Raw genomic sequence first — 25,071 nt, forward strand, 5'->3', positions numbered from 1 at the left:
GTAGTTTTAAGAATTATCTTCTCTGGGGCACCCCCGGTGGCGCAGCGGTTTAGCGCCGCCTGCAGCCCGGGGTCCGATCCTGGAGACGGAGGATCGAGTCCCGCGTCGGGCTTCCTGCATGGAGTCTGCTTCTCCCTCTGCCTGTGTCTCTCTCTGCCTCTCTTTCGCTCTCTCTGAATGAATAAATAAATTTAAAAAAAATTATCTTCTCTGGGACACCTAGGTGGCTCAGCGGTTGAGCATCTGCCTTTGGCTCAGGGTATGATCCCGCAGTTCCGGGATCGAGTCCCACATCGGGCTCCCTGTATGGAGCCTGCTTCTCCCTCTGCCTCTGCCTCTGTCTCTGCCTCTCTCTGTGTCTCTAATGAATAAATAAATTAATTTAAAAAAAGAAATTAAAAAAAAAGGATTATGTTCTCTAGTGGTGTAGAATAATGAAAATGAATGTGGAAAGAAAACTCTTATGTCTCACTCTTCTTGCTCTTAGGAAAATAATAGGAATAAACTGTGACACATCTATACAATGTATTATTATCTGGTGCTAAAAAGAAATGAGCTATCAAGCCATGAAAAGACACAGAGGAACCCCAAATGCGTATTACAAAGTGAAAGAAGCCAATGTGTAAAGACTGTACCGTATGATTTCAGCTCTTTGGGAATTCTGAAAAAGGCAAAACTGGAGACAGTAAAAAGATCAGTGGTTGCCAAGGGTAAGGGAGGAGGATGAATAGGTGGAGCACAGGATTTTTAAGGCAGTAAAACTATTCTATGTGAAAACTATAATGGTGGATACATGTCATTATATATTTGTCCAAGTCTATAGAATATTCAACACCAAGAGTGAATTCTAATGCACACTGTAGACTTTGGGTGATAATGTCAGCTAGGTTCTTTGATTGTAACAAATGTACCACTCTTCTGCAGAATGTAGATAATGGAGGAGGTTGTAGGTGTGTGTGTGACAGGGAAGGGGTGTATGAACACAGTGTACTTTCTGCTCAGTTTTGCTGTGAACCTAAAATTGCTGTAAAAAAAATAAAGTTGATTAATAAAAATAACAAACAGGGTAAGGGGCAAGTCATGTAACCACATATAGTTTGCATATGCTAAATGACCTTTTTTTGTGTGGTGTATGCTAAGAAAAAAAGACATAGATAATTTCTATGAGATTAATATATTTTGAAAGAGGTGTTAGAAAATGGGTTGATTATCAAGTGTTTTTTTTTAAAGATTTTATTTATTAATGAGAGACAGAGAGGCAGAGACATAGGCAGAGGGAGAAGCAGACTCCCCAAGTGGAGCCTGATGCAGGACTTCCCAGACCTCTGGGATCATGACCTGAGCCCAAGGGAGATGCTTAGCCACTGAGCCACCCAGGCATCCCGTCATATGCTATTTTTGAGGCAAGAGTAAAAATAGGATGTTATGGAAATAAATTAAGCAGAAACTAATGGTTTAGAAAGCTGTGGGTGGAGGCTTAAGGAATTAGATAGGGATAATCCAGAATGCTTTAAGGGGAGCAAAGTGACTAATAGAACTCTTAAGGAATTTTTATAGATGAAGATGAACCATTGTGAACAAAGCACATTTAGGTAAATAAGGAAATCTCTGGTAATTGTAGTATATTAGGGTCTTATATCTCCCACAATCTTACTACTAAATAGTACATAGCAGCAAAGCCACACAAACCAGCACTGGTAAGCAAATTGCCATAATATCAGTGAGGTCCTGTTTCTATAAGCTGCAAGTCCAGCCTATCCAAGTTACTTGATAAACACCTTGTACAAAAGCTTTAAGCTTCTTTCCAAGATGATACTTAGTTTCTTATATTACTCTGGGAGGGCTGCCATGACAAAATACCATAGAAATTTATTTCCTCACTGTTCTGGAGGCTGGAAGTCTAAGACCAAGGTGCTGGCAAGTTTGGTTTCTTCAGAGGTCTCTCCTTGGCTTGCAGTTAGCTGCCTTCTCGCTGTGTCTATGTCCTCATATGGTCTTTGCTCTGTGCATAAGTGGGGAGAAAGAGCTCTTACAAGGATACCTGTCCTATTGAGTTAGCACTCCACCTTTATGGCATTTATTTTTTATTCTCAGATATAGCAGTATATATTCAACATTCTTCCATTCAGTTTTAGGTACCATTTTCATGTCAGCACATGTAGATACACTGCATTCCTTTTAGCAGTACCTTTGTTGTATTTGAAAAACGTGTGCTAGGTGCTATTACTAATATAAACTCTAATATACTATTATTTCTCAATTATAAATAAGGAAACTAAGGCCCAGAGGGATTAATATACTCAAGGTAAAATAACTTGGAAGTAGCAAAGCCACTGGATTGTGGTCCATCCAATGACTATGATATTTCATTTTACCAACCACCTAATGACAAATTTGGGGATGGTTGTAATTTGGGAGTTATTATAAAATGTACTGCATAGAACATTTTCACATCTTTGGGCTTTGGTATTTCCACAGGATGAGTAAGAATAGTAATACTGGGAGGGCACCTGGATGGCTCAGTTGGTTCGGCTCAGGTTATGATCCCAGGGTCCTGGGATCAAGGATCAAGCCCTGCATTGGTCTCACACAGCAGGGAATCTGCTACTTCCTTTCCCTCTGACCCCTCCCCCCCAAGCATTCTCTCTCTGCTGTGCATTCTCTCAAATAAATATTAAAATTCTTAAAAAAAAAATAAAGTAGTAATACTGGGTCAGAGGATATATACACATTGCTTATTTTATTAGGTATCACCAACATGACCTTCAAAAGAGTAATTCCAATTTATCCTCTCCTATTGCCCTCTTTTTTTCTTTTTATAATTCTTCAATCCGGTAACATTTTTGCTCATCTCCCTATACATTTTATTTTATTTTATTTTATTTTATCTTATTTATCTTATTTTATTTTATTTTATATTTTATTTTATTTTATTTTATTTTGTATTTATTTATGATAGTCACAGAGAGAGAGAGAGGCAGAGACACAGGCAGAGGGAGAAGCAGGCTCCATTCACCGGGAGCCCGACGACGTGGGATTTGATCCCGGGTCTCCAGGATCGCGCCCTAGGCCAAAGGCAGGCGCTAAACCGCTGCGCCACCCAGGGATCCCTCCCTATACATTTTAATGGTGAATTGGCACAATTTGTTCGTAATGGGTCTGAATGGTCTGTTTAGATCCTCTGCTAAATGTTGAATTCAGAGAAGTTGTCGGAGAACGTAAAGAATGATGAGTATTCAAGCCCAAGTAAGTGCTTGTGTGCATAGGTGCTCAGTGTGTTTGAACTGGGGCAGGGTGGGGCTGCACACACAGTGAATTAATCAGGTCACTAACTCCTCCCCAAAGGTAACCACTACCCTGATTTCTGACATTTTAGATTAGTTTTAGCTTAGTTCCTTAAATATGTCTTTTGAACTTTGTATTCTTTTGCTTTAGCTTCTTTCCCTCAATCTCCTGTGTGTGAGAGTCATCCATGAAGTGTAGCAGTAGTTTGTTCATTCTCACTGTTGAATAGTGTTACAATGCAGGAATATTTATCCTTTATGCTATTAGACGGGTGGGGTGTTTCCAGGTTTGGATTATTACTGATAGTGCTGCTTTGAGCATTGTTTTAAATGCCTTTTGGTGGACTTGTATGTGTATTTCCTAGCAATTAAGTTGTTTTGTCATAGGATTGGTAAATATGCAACTTTACTAAATCTTGCCCAGCAGTTTTCAAATAGTGTATCAGTTTTTACTCCTACCAGTAGCATATGAGAGTCCAAGTTGCTCCATATTCTACCAGAACTTGGTATATTGTATTTCTCATTGTAGCTTTTCTGATGGGCATACAAGGGCTGTGTTGCATTTTGGTTTTAATACATATTTCTCTGATGATTGATAAAGTTGGATATGTATTTTCCTTGGCAGTTCGATGTCTTTAAGTCATAATATCTGTAACTAGATTATTTCTGTAAGAACAGAGCGTTTTTTGTTTGAAAGAAAGAATACCATCTATACATTTTTCCCCCAAGTGAAGTTTTAAGGTAGGCTCCATTATATGAACAGATCAAAGGGAGTATTACTATGTTAAGTAATTACAAACAGGTTCTGGGCCCAGACTCTTCCATTAGGAATCCTGGTTTTGGGGATCCCTGGGTGGCTTGGTAGTTTGGCGCCTGCATTTGGCCCAGGGCGTGATCCTGGAGTCCCGGGATCAAGTCCCACATCAGGCTCCCTGCATGGAGCCTGCTTCTCCCTCTGCCTGTGTCTCTGCTTCTCTCTCTGTCTGTGTCTCTCATGAATAGATAAATAAAATCTTAAAATAAAAAAAAAAAAGGAATCCTGGTTTTGCCATTTACTAACTGTGTGACTTTGTGCAAGTTACTTAACTTCTCTTTGCTTCAGTTTTCTCATCTCTAAAATGAGTGTAGTATTAATACTTTCAGCATAAGGTTAATATAAGGTTCAAATAATTTGCTTATATAAGCACACAAGACAGTGCATGGTACATAATAAGCACTATAAAATTTTAGCTGCTATCAGAAGTGGTGGTGATGGTGATACAAACTTATTTTATGAATTCATGTCAAGACCTGACAAGAATTAATGAGACTATTGTTGAGCACAAACTTGAAAATTGAAGTTTATGGATGATAGTTGTATTTGAGTCCCAACTTACAATTTTTTTTTTTTCTGGTTACACAATAGCAAGAAAATCTTGATATACACAAATGAACAACTAAAAATAGGTAAGGTTCACACAATAGTATTAGGGTTAAGGTTTTTAGATCAGTTTAATTGACAAGAAGTAGTAGAAGACATTTGTTTTGAAATTGTAACTAAATATAATTTGCTTGGATTTCTTGTGTTTAAATAAAAATCACAGAAGCAGCCCTAAAACTTAATATAGTTTCAATACCTATTACATTTTCACAATACATCAGCATTACAAGTTTGCTTATTATTGCTTTCAGCCACAGAGCTACAGTTTTTCTAATTAATGACATATTTTCAAGATATTCAAACAAATGGTAGCACGTAAAGCTACTACACAAACGAAGGATGAGTTTACTGGGCAGCACAAGTTATGCATTTGGTGTTTGCTGTGGTAACATTAGGTATAGGGAAACATTCGTGTATGTACTGTTGTATAGATCATAGTTACTTCTACAGCCATCTGTTCATAGTAGTTACTTCTGCTGCCATCTGTCATGGTCACAGGCTGTGGCTTACAAGCAATTTTGCATGCTTACAGCTAGCAGACCCTTATACCAGTAAAACATTTCCAACTAATCTGTCTTTTAAACAGACTTAAATGAGTTTCTTGACAAGTTCCTGGTGGTTCCAGCTTTATTTCTCCTCACCAGACCATCTCTCACTGTGCCTTACTTAGTCAGTATGAGCTCCTCCAGGCTGGCCAGTCTCCCCTCTTTCTCAGCACTATCACGGTTTTGTGTTCCCTTCTCTATGGGAACAGTGCCTGTATACTGTCTTCACCATCTATTTTGAGTACTGTAATTTAATTTCTTTGTGGTCCTGCTTGGACTCTACTTTCTCTCAGAATCATTCCTCTCTGATATTATTTCCTATGAAATCCTGTCCTAACATTCTGTATCTCAGGATCTAAAACTAGTAGTTGTACTCTGAGCCCTACCCCCAAATCAGTGCTACTCACAAACTCCATCAGTAGAGGGAGCTAAATCAAAGAAGATGAATCCCTGAAATTAAGCCCTGAAGCAGAAAAAGTACTTTTGAACAATGGTGCTTTCACGTAACTGCTCAGTAGTGAAAAGAGCTTGAGTAATGTTAAAAGTCAATGATTTGGACCCAGACCCCAGGTTAAAACTTCTATGAGGGGATTTGTAAAGTGTTTTCGAAAGAGATCATTTTATGTCACAGTAAAAATCTACTTAAAGGGGTGACCTGAGAAACATACACCTATTAGGAGAAGCAATCTGATGTATAGGGGCTTTTAAAAAATCTAGTTTATCCTCCCTTGCTGAAAGTTTTACTTATTAAGGAAGGTAACTGAGGTCTCTATTTTGAGAAGCACTGAGTCCTAAAGTTACTAAGAATTATAGATAACCTATTCCAGGTTTTAAGAATGGAATTTTTAAGTGAATTTCTTATATTTTGTTCTGATTAAATATTATGTATCTTAATTTCAGTCAGCAGACTTGAAGAAAGAGAAGCAGAACTGAAGAAGGAATATAATGCATTACATCAGAGACACACTGAGGTGGGTTTCTGGGTTGTTCTTACCATGCTAACATTGAACAGGCTGAATTAACTTGAGAAATTATGTCTTAATTTTCCTTTGAAAGTCAGCTACTATAATTCTTGGGGAATATGTCCAGAAAACATTAAATTTCATTTAGCATTTACCTTTGTTACCAAACGCGGACTTCTGTTGTTTTTTTAATTTGGAATTAACTTTTCATGGATGACAGTTTGCCATAGAATAATGTAATTACTAAGGCAGTTCCAATAGTTGTTTTTTTGGTCAGCTAATTACAAACTAATGTCTGTGTAATAAAAAGTCTGTATGATACTAATATGACAAGGATTGATGTATTTTGTTACCAGTTGGGAAATGATGGATTGGTAACTAGTTGGTAAGAGTTTCTGTATTTATAATCCACTATAAAAGGCTTATTTGCATTAAGCTTATGACAAATAATATAAACACATTGTCTATTAAACCAGAATGACTCTAAGACAGATTTTCTGCATGAAATTTCAGTATTTTAAATTAATAACTCTAGTATATAATCTCTCCAAAGCAAATTAGAAAATGTACCTGAGCATGTTTTTAACCTTTTTTATGATTCTTTGCGAGCCTTTCATATGCTGCCTTTGTTGCAGTCTCTTGAATGTGAAAATTGTTTTTGTGTTTCATGGTCAGTCTGGGAGGGGGTCACAAACCTTAATAAATAGAATTTCATAGACTCAAAGCACTATTTGTTACGTGAAAAAAAAAATTCCTCTTTTTTCCCTTTTCTTATCCAAATCTCCCAGAATACAGATGGTTCCAGTCTTAAGCTTCCATTTTTCTTTCATTAGTTTGTGATCTCTTATCCTGCCTGTGGTAGAAACCCATATTGTTGCTTTTAAGGATTTGCTTTGAAATAATATGATTAAATATGATAAAGTTGGATATGTATTTCTTTAGGAGGGGTTAGAATTTCCGATCTAGGAGGTTTGGTTATTATTTAGTTTTTTTGTAGCCACCCGTGAAGAATTAATACTCAGTGGTGGAGGGAAAAGATTGGCTAAGGAGTTTTGGAACCATGGACCCCTGGGAAGACAGGAATAGCTTAAACAGCAACCTTGTCAGTATGTGAAAAATATTCAGATTTTAATCAGATGGCATTTGGTGGATATTAAGACTGTTCAGAAATGATTGATGGGGCACCTGCGTGGCTCAATCAGTTAAGTGATTAACTCTTGATTATCAGCTCAGGTCTTGATCTCAGGGTCCTCGGTTCAAGCTCTATGCTTGGCTACACACTGGGCATGGAGCCTACTTAAAAAAACACAAACAATTGTTAAAGACCTGTTGTTGCTTCTTCTTATACCATATCCATGTCTGAACAGATGGGTATGCTATTAAATAAAAATGTGGGCAGCCCCAGTGGCTCGGCGGTTTAGTGCACCTTCAGCCCAGGGTGTGATCCTGGAGTACTGGATCGAGTCCCACGTCAGGCTCCCTGCATGGAGCCTGCTTCTTCCTCTGACTGTGTCTGTGTCTCTGCCTCTCTCTCTCTCTCTCTCTCTCTCTCTCTGTGTCTCTCATGAATAAATAAATAAAAATCTTTAAAAGAAATGAATATATGTATTTTTTAAAAAAATACTGTAAAGTGAAATTTCATATTTTTTCGTATTTATTTAATAAAAGTTAAGAAATTTTCCTATAGAAAAACAACCTGACATCTTAATTTCAGGTGAAAGGTACAATAACTTTTCTATAAAAGTTATAGAGAATTCCTTCAGAGAATGATACTCTAGGAAGAAAAAGAGATCTCGGGGAAAATCTTAAATACCACATTGGAGTTGGGCCTGTCTAGGACTAAGGGTGATTTCACTTACAGCACGACAACTTTTTCCGTAGGAACCCCTCCGTCAGTCATAAGCAGCTTCTTTCCTCTGCCCTGTTAGGCAGGCTCCTTTTATTTTGCTCTTCCTCAAGGAAGGTTTATGTAATACACATAGAGCTGCTTCAAAATATGGGTCTGTCTACTCTAGATCACGTTTTCCTGTGTTTATATGTCTGTACTAGAAATGCCATTCAATTAGCAATTATAAATAGCTGTCCATTGCTAAAGAACTAGATATCCTAAAGGTAAATTCTGGGAACCTTCAGGGAAAGGAACTTTGAAGGATTTAACCTTGTCTTTTCACTATTACAAGGCAGGTAACCTTTTTTATATGCACCCAAAAAAGTTGTTTATTTTTTTATTTTTATGTCTTTTTGAAGATTTAATTTATTTATTCAGGAGAGACACAGAGAGAGAGAGGCAGAGACATAGGCAGAGGGAGAAGCAGGCTCCATGCAGGGAGCCTGATGCGGGAGTCATGGACTCCAGGATCACGCCCTAAGCCACAGGCAGATGCTCAACCGCTGAGCCCCAGGTGTCCCCTCAAAAGTTGTGTAAATGGCACTTTAATCAAACACATTATTTGCTGCTTAAGATAAACTTGCTATGGCTCTTTTGTTTTATTTTTTTAAAGATTTTGTTTATTTTAGAGAAAAGAACAGAGGGAGAGGGAGAGGAGGAAGCAGGTTCCCAGCTGAGCAGGGAGCCTGAAGTGGGGCTCTATCCCAGGACTCCAGGATTACAACCTGAGCCAAAGGCAGACGTTTAACCAACTGAGTCACCTAGGTGCCCCATGGTTCCTTTTGTAATATGCATAACTGTTCTCTCTCTATTCAAATTCAAAATTTTGTATCAAATACTGAATTTGCTTAAAAGAAGATATGCCTTAAAGAAGACAGTGGAGGAAATACAAACATTAAGCAGTTGTGTGGCACTTGGGCAAACTGTGTATACACACTCTTATATTAATCACCAGAAACTTGAACCTTGGTCTTACATCAGTCAGAGCGTTTTTTTTTGTTTTTTGTTTTTTGTTTTAATATTTTATTTGTTTATTTGATATAGAGTGTGAGCACAAGAGCAGCAGGGAGAGGGAGAATCAGGTTCCCCACTGAGCGGAGAACCTGATGCAGGGCTAGATCCCAGAACCCTGGGATCATGACCTGAGGTGCAGGCAGACATCCAACCAACTGAGCCACCTAGGTGCCCCTCAAGGAGTGTTTAAGTGCATTCCTTTTTTTTTTTTTTTTAAGATTTTTATTTATTAACAGGGAAGGGCACAAGCAGGGGGAATCGCAGGCAGAGGGAGAGGGAGAAGCAGGCTCCCAGTCAAGCATGGCCTGATTCGGGGCTGGATTCCAGGACTCTGGGATCATGCCCTGAGCTGAAGGCAGCTGCTTATCTGACTGAGCCACCCAGGCTCCCCTAAATGCACTCTCTTTCATCCTCTGACCAGACTCCATCATCCACCCCCATTTTAGAAATTGAAGTTTAGAAAGGGAATATGAAGTGATTTGTTCCAAATTCCATGCTAGTATGTGTGACTGGATTTGAACCTAGCTCTGTCATATTCTGTTGCCTATTTTCAATAACGCTTTTAGGTTATGGAATATATGAGTGTTAAAATTAAAAGCACTAGAAATTTTTCTGTGCCTCTTTGCTTCTGGCATTGCAACAACCTTAAGAATAGTGGCCTTGCAGGTATAGATATATGGATGATTCTTGGGTGCATATGGAGAGATTCATGGCCAGCACAATTAAAGGGATCCTCATGCCATTTTTCTTCAAAACCTCACTTATTGCCTTACTTCCCAGCTTGAGCCAAGGTGACAGTCGACCTCTACTGTGATTTCTTTATGCAGAGGGGAGTAGAGATTTTCCAGACAGTGTGTTTGGGATTCTTCTTTAGGACTGCCAACTGTTTGTTACTGAATTGACTCCTGAATATGTGTGAATTAATGTACATAGCTGAGAAAATGGAGAGGTGCAGTTATGAGATCTGGAGGGATGACGCTGGTGGACCCAGCAGTAGATTATCTAAAGTGTGCCCTCTTTTTTTACTGTCTCACCTCTCTCTTTTCTGTCTGGCAGCACTGATTATGCCCTGCCATTTACTTTTTTTTTTTTTAAGCAGAACTATATTGTGAAGCTCTATAATTAAAGTTAAATTTTTTTAAAATTAAAAATTTTAGGGATACCTGGGTGGTACAGTGGTTGAGCATCTGCCTTTGGTTCAGGTCGTGATCCCAGGGACCTAGGATCAAGTCCCGTATCGGGCTTCTCGTGTGGAGCCTGGTTCTCCTTCTGCCTGTGTGTCTGCCTCTTTGTTTCCTGTTTCTCATAAATAGATAAAGTCTTTAAAAAAATTTTTTTTACATACAGTGTATTTTTTCTACTTTTTTGGGTGAATTTATAGAATATAGTGCATATTTTATTTCAGACGTCAGGAAATGCTTTAGGGTGTGGGGTTTTCTTGTGGGTGTGAGGAAGAAAGAACAATGAGCTTATAGCCTGCCTAGAGAATTGACTAAAAGGGCAAATTGAACCAGTCCCTAGAATGCTTAACTTCTTGACCGGCTGAGTCAGAGGGAGTTCTGGTCCTAAAGCCAACTAGCTAATGGCAGAACACAGCTGATCCTTAACTAGCTGGTCAGATTGAGCACATTAACCTTAAGCTGGAGTCTATAAAATTGTAATATTGTGAGGATTAATGAAACAGTTGCTGTCAGTGGACTGGCTGACTTATGCCCAATAAACGTTAGCTATCATTTTGTTATTATTCTTTACTATAAAGTGCTAGTTTAATTGGGCTGGAACCAGGACACCTGGGTGGCTCAGCGGTTGGGCATCTGCCCTTGGCTCAAAGAGTTATCTCAGTCCCGGGATCGAGTCCTGCATCAGGCTCCCTGTGAGGAGCCTGCTTCTCTCTTTGTCTGTGTCTCTGAGAGGCCGAGCAGGGACCCTGACTTGGGGCTCTATCCCAGGAACCTGAGATCATAGCCTGAGCCAAAGGTAGACACTTAACCGCCTGAGCCACCCAGGTGCCCCATATTTTATCATTCTTTCAATGAAATCTGTAGGCACAAGAAATAAACATCTTGGTATTAAATTCCTTAATTAAATGGAAAGTGATATTTACTCTGAATCCTTTGTAAAATAGAAAAGATCACACATCAGGGTATGGTCTCCCATGAATAAATAAATAAATAAAATCTTTAACAAAAATAATTGGGTTGGAACCAGTTTCGTTATATAGACCATTTTGGAATGTTAGCATATTATATCTGGGATATATTATTTGAAGAAGGGGTCAGTCTTTTGAAGAAGATTTAGAATTCAACATTTTATAAATTTAAAATTAATCATGTAAGACAAGAATCAGTCTTTAGAATGTACTATTTGGGGGTAGAACTGATTCTATATTTGCATGTATAATTTTTGTTTTTCTATATTGAATAAATAGAATATTGTAAAGGCAGTCTAAGAAGTTTCTGTTTTCTTCATCTGAGTATTTAAGGAAACTTAGATTCTTTCATCTGAGCTAATCAGTTGCATATAATTACTATCCAGTATATAAGAATTCAATTTAGGTTTTGTAAAATCTTTTGAAAATTGAGTTGATATCTATTTGGCTCAACTATCAGTTTGTTATTTTAGTTTCATTTTTGTTTTTTTTCCTTAAAGTTCCTCTTGATTCAAGAAAAAAACAGTTCAGTATTGGGACACCTGGGTGGCTCAGCGGTTGAGCATCTGCCTTTGGCTCAGGGCATGATCCTGGAGTCCCAAGATTGAGTCCTGCATCGGGCTCCCTGCATGGGGCTTGCTTCTTCCCCTGCTTGTGCCTCTGCCTCTCTCTCTCTCTCTCTCTCTCTCTCTGTCTCTCATGAATAAGTAAATAAAATCTTAAAAAAAATTAAGTTCATTATTTCTGACATGCTGACACAAAGACAAAAACTGTATTTCTGCAAATATGTTTTTTAATTGGGGGGTAAAGAGAAAATTTGTAAATTTAAAATAGAGGGTATGTAAATTAAAAATTTTTAATGCCTTTACATACCATTTCCCTGTAATTCTACGTTAATTTTTCTTAGTCTGATACAATTCTTATTTAGATAGTCTTAATTGGGAAACAGCCTGTTTAATTCTTTTTTTTTTTTAAGATTTTATTTATTTATTCATGAGAGAGAGAGAGAGAGAGAGAGAGAGAGAGAGGCAGAGACACAGGCAGAGGGAGAAGCAGGCTCCATGCGGGGAGCCCGATGTGGTACTGGATCCCAGGTCTCCAGGATCAGGCCCTAGGCTGAAGGCGGTGCTAAACCGCTGAGCCACCCGGGCTGCCCTATTTAATTCTTTTATAATGTTTGATTTGATAGACTTACTTAAATCATGCATCAGTTAAGCTTTTTGTTTATTTGAAGTAAATAACACTTTGGAGATTTCATTTTTTTGCATACATACAGGCCAAGTAAAATTTCTTCCAACAAAAGTGTGCTTTTTAAAAGTTTTACAGATTTTTTTCAAGATCTTTCTTTTCATTTATCCTTTTAACATGCTATAGTGCATGTTTCAAGTTATATTGAGATTGAAATCCATGTTCATACAGGTATAGTTTAGAAACTTCTATAGATGTTCCATGCCTTTTTAAGCATTCAGGGAACATTCAAAATTTTTTTTCCTTAAAGATTTTATTTATTTATTCATGACAGACACACAGAGAGAAAGAGGAAGAGGCAGAGACACAGGCAGAGGGAGAAGCAGGCTCCATGCAGGGAGCCTGACATGGGACTTGATCCCAGGTCTCCAGGATCACACCCCGGGCTGAAGGTGGCACTAAACTGCTGGGCCACCAGGGCTGCCCTGAACATTCAAATTTTAAGAATTCAAAGGATAGTCCCAAGACAGTCATCAACTTTTTCTTGTCTACTTACCAAATTTACGTTCTTTTAGATTGCTAACATACCTTTTCTTATTCTTTAAAATTCATTTTTTCTTAATCATATGTTAGTATCTAGCAAAGGCCTTTTGAATTTATGATGAAAATCTGTTGCATTTTACATGTTTTAATGCCAGATTTAGGTTTCTTAAAAGTGGAACTATAGATTACCAAAAACTAAATAGGATTATAGAATTTCTTGGCAGTTTGTATACTTGATATTCCTGAAGCTTTTACTTCCATATTCAGCTTGTCTATCTTATGGCTCCTTATCCAAGATTTAAAATCAGAGTGCTCTGATGGGGTACTTGGCTGGCTATTGGTAGAGTATGGGACTCTTGGTTTCGGGATTATAAGTTTGAGCTCTATGTATTTAAAAATAAAATCTTTAAGAAGTAAATAAATCAATAAAATCAAAGCACTCTGATTTTTTATTTTATTTGCTATTAGATGATTACATTAAGTGATGACACCAATATATTAACAATCAAACAAAAGAGAAAATATTTTAGCTTTTTTTTTTTTTTTTAAAGATTTTACTTGGGGATCCCTGGGTGGCTCAATGGTTTAGTGCCTGCCTTCCGCCCAGGGCGTGATCCTGGAGTCCCGGGATCGAGTTCCATATCAGGCTCCCTGAATGGAGTCTGTTTCTTCTCCCTCTCCCTGTGGCTTTGCCCCTTTCTCTCTCTGTCTCTCATGAATGAAATCTTTTTAAAAAAGATAAAGATTTTACTTATTTGAGAGAGAGCGTGCCTGCTTGAAGGGGGTGGGGGGGCCGAGGGAGAGGGAGAAGCAGATTCCCCGCTGAGCAAGGAGCCTGACTTGGGCCTCTATCCCAGGACCTGAGCCAAAGGTAGACACTTAACCCCCTGAGCCACCCAGGTGCCCCATATTTTATCATTCTTTTAATGAAATCTATAGGCACAAGAAATAAACATCTTGGTATTAAATTCCTTAATTAAATGGACAGTGATATTTACTCTGAATCCTTTATAAAATGGAAAAGAAAAAAAAATGGAAAAGATCACACATCAGGGTATGGTTTCTTCTCAAGTTTCATGTTAATTTCTTTTTTGGTTTCCCATTTTAGGGAATGGATTTCTCAAATGCCCTTTATTATTGGTAGTCTTTTATCACCTCCTCCCCAATGCCTGTGTCCTAACTTGTGTTATTTATGTTAAAATTATAGCTTTTAATAATGTCACATATTGTTAAAAGAAGTTATCACTATGCTAAGCAACATGTTGGGTACTTCTTTGGACACCAGTGTCCTTAAATGAATGTAAGCATTTGCATATATTCCTTTGCTGCTAAAATTTTTTTCAACCGTAGTATTCTTTTACATGGAACTGTGAGTGTCTGGTAAATAAGAAATTTCTACTAAAATGTTCCTTATTAAAATACTGTTTTTATTTCAGATATTAGCCTTAAAAATTTGCATATTTTTTCTTTCTTCAAAATAGATGATCCATAATTATATGGAACACTTAGAAAGAACAAAACTTCATCAGCTCTCAGGGAGTGATCAACTAGAGTCCACAGCTCATAGTAGAATTAGGTAAGCTTTGTTAAACATTTTGCCTTGAGAAAAATCGAAATATTCATCTGTTTATTTCTGTTTCTCCCTGTTCTTTAATCCTGGAACAATAGTTAGGCTGATTCAAAAGCTCTCTCTCAGAAAGCATGGTTGGAATGCTATAGGAGAGAATAGCATAGAAAAATAGAAACAGCCCTCGCTATTGAAAAGGTAATTCCTGAGCCATGCCATCTAAGCAACCTATCGAGGTATTTTGATTGTTTTGTAATACTTAATGGAGATTATACTAGGTTTAAATTTTTCTGATTTGTGGGAGTGCTGAAAATTTTTCTTTTCTCCTGTATAATTGGTTTAAAGTCCTTTTTGTTACGGAGAGGCACGTTCGAAAGGGTTAGACTTCTGTTTGATGTAGGAGTCTGAATAAATTATGTAGATCTCCCAAGCATTGTAGCCAATGAGCTAAGCCAGGACTCTTAGTGGAGAGGAAAATAGTTAATAGGCTCGCTGTGGCTCTGGATTGCTGCATAAATGCTAGGAGCAGCAGCTCTATGGTTATGAGGTGGGGAGAGCAGGATGACGTCATCGCTCCGGAGCTGCTGCAGGATGGAGTGGAAAGCTGCTGCTGATGGCATTGTTTTTGTGGCAGCAGCTGAATGACAGATCCTCACTACAAAGATACCCCTTTGGCCCCTGTGTAGGCCTCCTGGTTCGGGTGTTTCACCATGCCAGCACAGCGCCATGAGTCCTGGATGCATGCTGCTGTTTGTGTTTGGCTTTGTTGGCGGGGCGGTGGTCATTAATTCTGCTATCTTAGTATCTCTCTCTGTTTTGCTGCTTGTGCACTTTTCTATTTCTACCGGTGTGCCAGCTCTGACGCAGAACCTACCAAGGATACTCAGGTACTCTAGTCTCTCTTAGAAGCCCCTGTTTAGTTGGTTTTTCTCAAATTTTCAGCTTCACGGGTCTGCTCGTAACCATTTCTGTTGCAGATTGAAACAATGGAAAATGGCCTGAAGCTAGGATTTTTTAATTTTTATTTATAGTAATTTACAGGCCATTACCTAGGGATACGGCTTTGTCTTTGGAAACTACGGATTTAAGAAAAGGATTTTCCTATTGTACTTACGCAGCAGTACAAGGTCAGTGTGGTCTTGTTTTAGGCAGTGTTGAGAGAGTAAAAGGAGAACAAAAGTAAAACAAGGGGTCCAAGTTTATACTACCTCTGTGTTTAGCATCTGAGCATTTAGGGGCCAGTATCTTTCATGCTGAGACTTGTAGCCGATTAGACACAGGCCGTAGGTGTTTATTTTTTTCAGTTATCCTTCGACTGAATGGACATTGTAGGCATAATTTTTATAGTTTTTGATAATAACTCCTGGGAACTGACAATTCAAATATTTTCTTACTGAAAAAATATATTTTAAAGTGAAAGAATTTAAACCTTTTAGGGCAAGGAGTACGTTCCCCCCATTATTTACACATCAAAGTTGTGAAAGCTTTACAAAGCCTATTCACTATTGTTTTGTCAGATGTTGCCCTTTCTTTGTAGACTTGGGTGACAAATATCCGTGCCTGTTTGTGGAGGTAGTCATTAATCTCTGGAGCTTTGCTGCTGCTCTTTCTACTCATACCCTGTAAGAACCATCTTCTACATCTTAGATATTTAAGGGTTGGGTACCTTTTGTTTTCTAACTCCTCAAACTAAAGGCATCTCATTTGTTCAGATTTCTGCATTGTGCATGGTTTTAAAGGAAGGTTTGTGGTGTCTAGATTTTATTATTTAAATGTTTACTTAAAATACTCAACTCGTGGATTTAGATAAATTAAGATGAATTAAACTAATAAGTTCCCTCAGTGTTTTCTTTTTATTCATTGGTCAGTTTGTGTTTAACATTAGTTTAAGGCCCAGAAGTTAAATGTCATCTATGATCTAAAGTTAGATGCTTGGTCATTTATTTTCTTTCCTGATTTTATAAAAATTTGAAGAAATCTTACTACTTTTGTATATTTAGTACATAAAAGATTTGTTTATATGTATATTTAGGCTTTTAGGTAACAAAGACCTTCACTCAAGCATATGTAATATTGAAGATAAATTTTAAAGGGCTGTCTTAGGTTTGGGTTGTGTTTGAGATGGCTTTCTGCTGTGCCATTCAGGGCCGTGCAGTGAGTAAGAGGCTTTGGAGCTGGGCTGCTTGCCTATAAATGCTCTGCCACATGTGAGCTGTAGGACCTTTGGCAAGTTGCTTAAAATCTCTGTGCCTCAGTTTCCTTCTCTGAGATTCTTACCCGTCTGGATGGTTTTAAAAATCAGTGTGAGATTATTATTTTTAATTTAATCAGTTGCAAGATCTTTAATAAACCAAACAAGTAAATAATTTGCAGTAACTTATGCACTCCATTTTTAGCAGAACTATTTTCCAGAGCTCTAGCTATTTTATTAATAAAATACCTTATTATTAAATTCAGAAAGTTTTTTGACACAAAAGTTGTTTATAACCTAATGAAATAATGCCAAATTCTTCAATATTAAGTTGTCAAGAAGTAGAGAGGTTCCAAGGAAATGACATGAGCCTTGGAGTGCCACAGGGCTGACTTTGAGTCCCATCTCTGTGGATTCCTGGTGCTTAATTTCTCTGAGCCTCACTTTTCCTAATCTGAAAACTGGGGAAATAATCCCTGTTTCCTTATGAGAATTGAATGAGATAACGTAAACAAACCACCCTTCTTAGTGCTTGCCAAATGGTGAATGTTGAACAATCTTTTTAAAATTTTATTAATGGTTATTTGTTTTAAATGTCTATATTGCCAAGAAGCTGTTTCAAAAGTAATTGGGAATTTATTTATACACAGGTTACATTTAAATAACCAATTAAAAATTGAATATATGGAACTAAGGCAGTGTTTAAAAGAATATACCAAGGATTCTGGTAGTTGAAGATGGCATAGTTTCTAGACAGTGGCCTCATATTGGAACATATTGAAACCACTGGTGTTTAAACCTGTTACTTGATGTTTTTCCAAATGTATCCCATTCTTTGTTTTTTTCTGTGAGTTTCACTGAAGTATTTGCATTTAATATGTAGAGTACTGAACATGCATACCAATAGACTGTAGGACTAAACGTTCAACTTTCAGGGTTTCTTTTTAAAAGTAGGATTTCTAATTGATTTGTGTAATTACACGTCTTCCCTCTCCTCAACTCTCATGAAACATCATTAAAGAAGGAGAGAAGACATGTATGTATTAATATTTTTTTCCAGAGTTGAAACAGTGACCCAAAGCACCAGCACCTTCTTGATAGTCTCTGAAAAAAAAAAAAAACTCTCCCTATAGAGCAGTTTCTAAATGATTAATAAAAACAATATAAAGAGGTGTGAATCCTCCTTGTATTTTGGATAAAGCAGGCTCATTTAACAACAGTGGAAAAGCAAAACTTGGCTTCGTGGCAGACTTTTTCCTCCAGTAGTTTTAATAATTTTCCTGTATTTGATATGTGTGAAAATGAATGGATGTTGTCTGTCATTCATATAGGAAGATAATTCTAATGACTGGCCTGTGTTTTGATTTCTGTTAGCAGTGTGATAGATTTGCATGACATTCGTATTATCTTTCTGCTTGTCTTTGCTTTTTGGGTTAGAGAGCTTTCCATTAAACTATCCCATTAAATTTATTCCCTTTTGCTTAAGTTATTAAGATATGTTAAAAAATAAGTAAGTCATTTAGTAGCTCTTAGACTCTTAGATTTTTGGTTCCCAAAATACACCCGCCCCCCCAACTGAGGGATAAACATCAGGCAACAACTTTTTATTTTGTCAAGTATGAACATTAAAACAAAATTTGCATCATTGTCACCATCATTTGATGAAAGAAAGGAACTTTAAAATCAGAGAAGCAGAAAAGATGAAGAGAAAGATTCGTCATTCTCAGGAAAGAACAGGTTCTAGGATATATGGAAATGTGTAGGTGTACAATAATATGCCCTATATTATTCAGTAAGGATGTAATAAATAATGTCTTTTTTCACTGTAGACTTAAGAAAACTTTATTGCTGAACCAGCATTGGGGAATAATTGGTCTAAATAGAATAGCTGAGTAGTTACTTTAATTTTTGTCATTTGGTTGTTCTAGAAGTTCATAGACACAAACTTAAATTTGTTATTAAAATCTAGCCTTCTGTTGTGATTTTCCTAAATCAAATAGGTAAAGTACCCCAAGTGTAAAGAAATGATGAATAATTAACTGTTAGAGAAAAGTCCTGTTTTATTTCATTGTGCATACATACCTTTAACCAAATGCAATCTCTCAGTCCTTTTCCTTCACCTAATCTTTAAGAAGGTCTCTGACAGTTTTACTAATCCTTCTGATTGTAGTGAAGAATAGAAAAGCATATCCTTTGTGTTAAGTGAGGGCACATTTCAGGTGGCTTAAGTTTCTTGTTATAAAAATGAGCTTACAGAATAAAAGACTTTTTTAGTAAAACTGAACATTTTCCCACTTTTATTTATAACCTCAGTGTGTTTCTATTCTAATTTACATTCTTACCCGTAGAGGTAGCAGTTCCAGGAGGCCCCAGACCTTTAGTGTCTCTTTTCTTGCCAGCTTCTACTTTTTTGGATTAATGACCCAGGACAACCTCTTCATAGGCTGGTTTCCACCCCCTAAAAAGCCATTTGATTTTTAATCTGTGCATACTGAAGGATATGTTTCTTGTTGAAATTCTATTATTATTAAAATTGTAACTCTTGTTCACTGAAATTTCCCACAAAGCATTGGAAACTACAGGGTTTTTTTTCCTCTTTTTTTTTTTTTTTTCTCTTGAAACCACAGTTTTTAATAGAATTTTTTTGGCCTCCTTGTTTGGAAAAACTGACAATGGTTTTGTCACATGTACTGTGATGGAAAGGAATGCATATATTTGTTCTGTAGAAAAAAACAGCTTTCCTGCTGTTAAGGATTAAAATTCTTTTGAGTTCTTTTTACCACTTAATCAGTAGTCCTGATTTAGATTATACATAGATTTTCCTTTAGGCAGAAAACATGTACCCTGAAGAGGGTTGGGGATTTGGGAAGTGTAGAAGGAAGGGTGGGATTCACTTCCAAAGGAAGAGGTTGCTAGTTTTCCTTAGGGCTAATGTAAGAGTGAGTGAAAATGTAGTTTTTGTCACTGTGAAACCAGACCACAGACTGCTCCCCGGGGAAGGAACTCATCAGTAACTTACAACATTTCCTAAACATTAGTTTACTACTTTTCTTAGTTAATTTCTTGTGGCTAATTTGAATTTCTGAGACTGTCCTTTTTTTCCTTTGATGAGTCTACTTGTTTAGATAGGCAGATGGTATTCTTTAAGAGTGATTATTCTAAAACAGTGACAGCCCAGGCTTATTACTTATAGTCATGATGAATAAAAATTAAAAGGAATGAATGCATGCTTAATTTTTTCTCCCCTCTTCAATAGAAAAGAACGTCCTATATCATTAGGGATTTTCCCGTTACCTGCTGGAGATGGATTGCTTACACCTGACACCCAGAAAGGTGGAGAGACCCCTGGATCAGAGCAATGGAAATTCCAAGAATTAAGTCAACCTCGCTCTCATACCAGCCTGAAGGTAAGCTTCATTCTGCTGAAATCTTCAATTTACGTTGTATAAGCTTTCTTACCCAAATTGAACTACTAGATTAACTAAAACAAAACAAATGCATTTTATTTGTATACATTTTTATCTTGTAAAACTAATGCCTTTTATTTATTTTTGCCTTTCTTTTAAATTGGAAATGAGCTCTTCCCAAAGAGTTTTTTTACTATTTTTTCAAGTTATATAGGAAAACAAAGTCAAGCATTGTTATAATCTTGACTTGTTATAATCTTGTCATTAGTATACTAATGACATGATTAATCAAAATTTCTCTTTGATATAGGCTATTTTGATATTTATTTGATCATACAAATTTTAGGTGGGGTAACTAGTGATCTTAATGATGTTTTTTTAGAATTGAAAATCATTGGTACTGGAAACCCTTGGTTCACTGTTGAAGTTTCATAATTTAGTAAGGCTTTGTTTTTTCTAAAAAAAAAAAAAAAAAAAAAAAAAGATTTTCTTCCTCAAAACCCTTCATAAAGCAATATCCAAAAGTGCATTGTGTTTAGCTCAAAAGCCCTGACGTTAGTTCTTTATAGATTATATTCTTGACCAAGAACATACTGTCAAAGAAATTATAAGTATAATTAATAGTATACTCTAATAGAGGGGAGATATGGTAATAGTTCAAAAAATATTTAAAATTGGGGCACCTGGGTGACTCAGTCAGAAGAGCATGCAACTCTTGATCTTGAGGTTGAAAGTTTGAGCCCCATGATGGGTGTGGAGATTACCTAAACAAATACATAAATAAACTTAAAAAAATTAAAATTATTCTAAATCTTATAAAGTTGATATTTATAAAGAATATTGATTATAAAAGAATTTTGTTATATTATACATTATCATAAAACAAATAGGTCACCTACAATGAATACAGGTAGATTACATCTTATCTCCTTGCTTTCTTTTTTCCAAAGTACTTTTATTATGGTCTAAGTGCTTAAAGATAGCTCTTATACTTTTAAAATACTAAGTCATTTACTACTTAATTACTTTGTCTCTTTCTCTCCAACCAGGACATAAAATCTATGTGGTTTACTTATTTCTGTATCCCCAGCACTTAGAAAAGTGCCTAGCACGGAGTAGCCACTCAGAATATGTTTGTTGAATGAACTATTTGTTTTAGATGTTAGGAAGACTTTTTTGGAATAAAATACACTCAGCTCTGGTAGAGGCATTTAGAATCATTTCATTGACCTTTGAAATGTGCTCAGAACAGTAAGCAATCAATATTTGATAGCTTTTCTCCCACTGAAAAGTATTTTTAACATTAAGACTGGCCTCACCTTTTCCCCTTCTCTTTTCCTTGTTGCTCAGTTTATTAGAAGCTAATCATGCACCTGCTCAATATCAGTCCACAGTGATGCTGCTAGGAAACTCTCTAATTCTTTACTCCTACTGCCACTCTGGCCTTTTTTTTTTTTTTTTTTTTTTTTTTTTTTAGCCTGCCTGTAGGTTTACTAGGTCTTTCAAAATACCCGTTCCTCAATTCGCCTACTTACTGTGTCCCTTTCCCAAAACAAAATTAAGTAGGAGGGATACTTTTAGTACATCAAAAATGTATACCATCTGGTTAACTATATTTTAATTATATTCCCAAAAGGAACCTCAAAGAGAAGATTATTATAATTCTCTTGTTGTTTAATCCAGTAACATGCTGTGACAGAACTTTACTGAAAGTTATAAACTGATTAACAGATTATTAATATGGACTTAAGCCAGAGAGGTATTTTTGTTTTGGTTTTGGTATCCTGCTTTAGAGATACTAAAGCAAGTATTTCCCAGAGAGTTTCTAGAATAAAAATCCTGTCCCTGTCTACTGTGTACATGGAGCCACTTAATGAGATAAAGGCTCAACATGTAGAAATTTCTAGGAGCAAAGTGGTACGTTGCAAAATGGCAAAAGTCTGATTTGTAAAGTATGTCTTTTTTTTTTTTTGTAAAGTATGTCTAATAGTTAGAATATGCTTTGTTATTTACCTAGGCCTTTATCATAAACCAGATGTCATTCTCTAACTTTATGGAAGGCTAGGAGTTAGGTTTAAGAGTTCATTTATGGAGCCTGTCTCTTGTACCTATTGGTCTTTGTGTCCTTGTGTGATAGGAAGTGGGCTAGGCTACCTCTGATTTAACGTTTTCTACAACTTACATTTCTCTGCTGACCTAGCTGTATTTAGGACATGCTTTGCCTTTGTTATGAAAAAATTGAAGGTGAGAATTATAATTAACATTAATTTTACTAGCACAGTTTTCTGTGAAGTAAGGTTAAGGTGAAAATGTTCTGTGAGAAAACCATATGATGGATTATAACCAAGGAAACAGAACTACAGGAAGCTTCATGGCAGAAGAGTGGCAGTAAAGGGGATTTGCCAATGATTGTAACATTAGGGACCTTCTTTGTTGCTGTATTGCAAATTTCAAACGGTAAGAGAGTTGTAGTCAGTGAGGTATTATTATATCTTCAGGTACTGGAAAATCTTCCATGAATGAAGCATCTAGAAAAATGAACAAGTCTTTTTTTTTTTGTATTTTTTAATTAACTTTTTAAAAAGATTTTATTTATTTATTCACGAGAGAGAGAGAGAGAGAGGCAGAGACACAGGCAGAGGGAGAAGCAGGCCCCATGCAGGGAGCCTGACGCGGGACTCGATCCCAGGTCCCCAGGATCAGGCCCCAGGCTGAAGGCGGTGCTAAACCTGTGAGCCACCTGAGCTGCCTTTATTAATTTTTTTTTAAAGATTTTTATTTATTCATGAGAGATACACAGAGAGAGGCCAAGACATAGGCAGAAGGAGAAGCAGGTTCCCTGCAGGGAGTCTGATGCAGGGCTGGATCCCAGGACCTCGGGATCATGACCCGAGCTGAGGGCAGACACTAAACCACTCAGCCACCCAGGCGCCCCACAAGTTGTCTTTAAAAAGAAGTGTGTGTACATATTATTCCTCATATTCTTGTGGGGAAGATCAACAAACAAGTAAACAAATGATGTAATAGATTTCAAGTATTTTTTTTTTAAAGATTTTATTTATTTATTCATGAGAGACACACAGAGAGAGAGAGAGGCAGAGACACAGGTAGAGGGAGAAGCAGTAGTAGATCGAGACCCAGATCGAGTGGACTCGAATTTGGGACTCCCAAGATCATGCCCTGGAACAAAGGCAGGCGCCCAACCGTTGAGCCACACAGGCTTCCCTAGATTTCAAGTGTTATGATGGACGGCTTGTGTGTGTGCACGCGCGCGCTTGTGTGCGCGCGCGAGAATGTATGTGTGAGATGTACTGTTTCAAAAAAGCAAGGTAAGGGGCTAAACAGTAAGTAGGGATGGATGTTTACTTTAGAGTGGCAAAGGAAGGCCTTTTAGGGGTGATTTGCACCCTGCATGCATGGTTGATGACGTAGCACCTGTAAAGGCTCTGTGGTGAGGACAAACTAGAACATTTGAGGAATGGTTGTTGTCACACCTCTCCTTTGAGATTTTTAGACGTAACTACTGTGCTGACATGCCTTTTTCTCAGGATTACCCTCTAAATATAATGGGAAATTCTCATTCCTACCCTACCTTGTAGCAGCATTTGACACATTTGAATACTTATTGCTTCTTGAAATACTTTTCTTCACTTTGCTTCCAGGACACCCATCCCCCTGTGGCTCCTGGACTTCTAAGTCATAGTTCCCTGGAGCTTAAAGTTAAGCCCCCCTCTCTACATAATCTGAGTAACTCAAGTTCCATGTCTGTAAATGCACTCTATACATTGATGTTCACAAATTTGAATCTTCCACTCTCATATTCTGAACTCCTCCACACTGCTGCATCCAATTACTTTGTTTTATAGTTTTCTCGTATGTATATATTTGTGTTCTGCTTAGATTACCCCTAGTGGAAACAGTCTTCTTTGAAGGCCAGTCAAAATGCCACAGCTTACGTGAAGCCTCATCTGACACCCCTGTTAATGGCCTTCTAGTTTAGAAATCACTAGAAAGCAGAGGAGTTTATATTGCATCATTAACAGAGATTTCTTACTGAGGGTGTTTCTAGTGAAACAGGTAAAAAGCAACTTGTGTTGAATCACCCAAGCTGTTCTGTTAAAAATGTATTATGAAAGTGCTAAAACTGGGAATGAGCAAAAAAATGTTAAGGTGGGGTTGTTCATCTAACTGAATTATATTCACAAATAAGCTGCCAAGAAAGAAGGCATTAGAGAAGAAAAGGCCAAGAGTAACCTGAGACAGTCCTTAAGAAGAACAATGAGAATAAGAACTTGCCCTACTAGATATCAAGGCTTGCTATAAAGGTGTGATTATTTACATGTTGTAGTATTGCATTATCTGCCCTTCCTCTTTCCTGCACAATTCAGTCCTGAAGCTGCTCTGTAGGGCAAAGCAAGGTTAAGCATCCATAGGGTGAAGTGGGGGTGGGGCTGGTGCACGTCTATAACCTGAGAAAGGTTTAGAGTATATCCATCTAGGGGTCGCCTGGTGTAGAGAGTTAGGGCCCCAGCAGTGTGAAGGACATCCATGCAAAGGGGCAGCCAGGCTTTAGGGTGTCAGATCTTAAACAGGATGATGAGGGCCTCCCCAAGCAAGGGCACTCCAGGCATAGAATGTGAGAGACCAAGCAGGTGAGGAGGGCCGCATCCACATAGAGTTGGAATGAGGGGCAGAAGATGTACAGGGAAAGAAGAGCATTGGGTGGAAGTGGCAGAGAAGAGAGATCGTAAAAGATTGTGGCCCTGAAAGTCAAAGGACAAGAGAGCTTTAGAATGGAAGCAGTTGTTAGCAGGGTCAGCTGGTATGGATAAATCAAACAGGATGAGGATTGAATTTGTCAATTTGTAGATACAGGTTTGAGCAGTCTGAGTTGCAGGACCAGTAATAGGAGT

General features: G+C 37.4%; 1 protein-coding gene across 8 annotated transcripts in view; it reads left to right on the forward strand.

Annotated features, from left to right (window-relative positions):
* The window catches only part of SPAG9 (sperm associated antigen 9), a 149,460-nt gene that overhangs the window by 51,444 nt on the left and 72,945 nt on the right, over positions 1 to 25,071 (forward strand). For 3 of the 8 annotated variants that reach the window (XM_041724570.1, XM_041724571.1, XM_041724567.1), the window contains exons 3-5: positions 6,150 to 6,220; positions 14,475 to 14,569; positions 20,008 to 20,158. In XM_041724570.1, coding sequence (XP_041580504.1) covers positions 6,150 to 6,220; positions 14,475 to 14,569; positions 20,008 to 20,158 — 317 coding nt within the window. Of the gene's footprint in view, positions 1 to 6,149; positions 6,221 to 14,474; positions 14,570 to 15,076; positions 15,448 to 20,007; positions 20,159 to 25,071 lie in introns of those variants that run through there. The other 5 variants (XM_041724569.1, XM_041724565.1, XM_041724564.1 and 2 more) reach the window with 5 other exon arrangements.

This window comes from Vulpes lagopus, chromosome 12, assembly GCF_018345385.1.
Source record: "Vulpes lagopus strain Blue_001 chromosome 12, ASM1834538v1, whole genome shotgun sequence".
Classification (NCBI taxonomy): Eukaryota; Metazoa; Chordata; class Mammalia; order Carnivora; family Canidae; genus Vulpes; species Vulpes lagopus.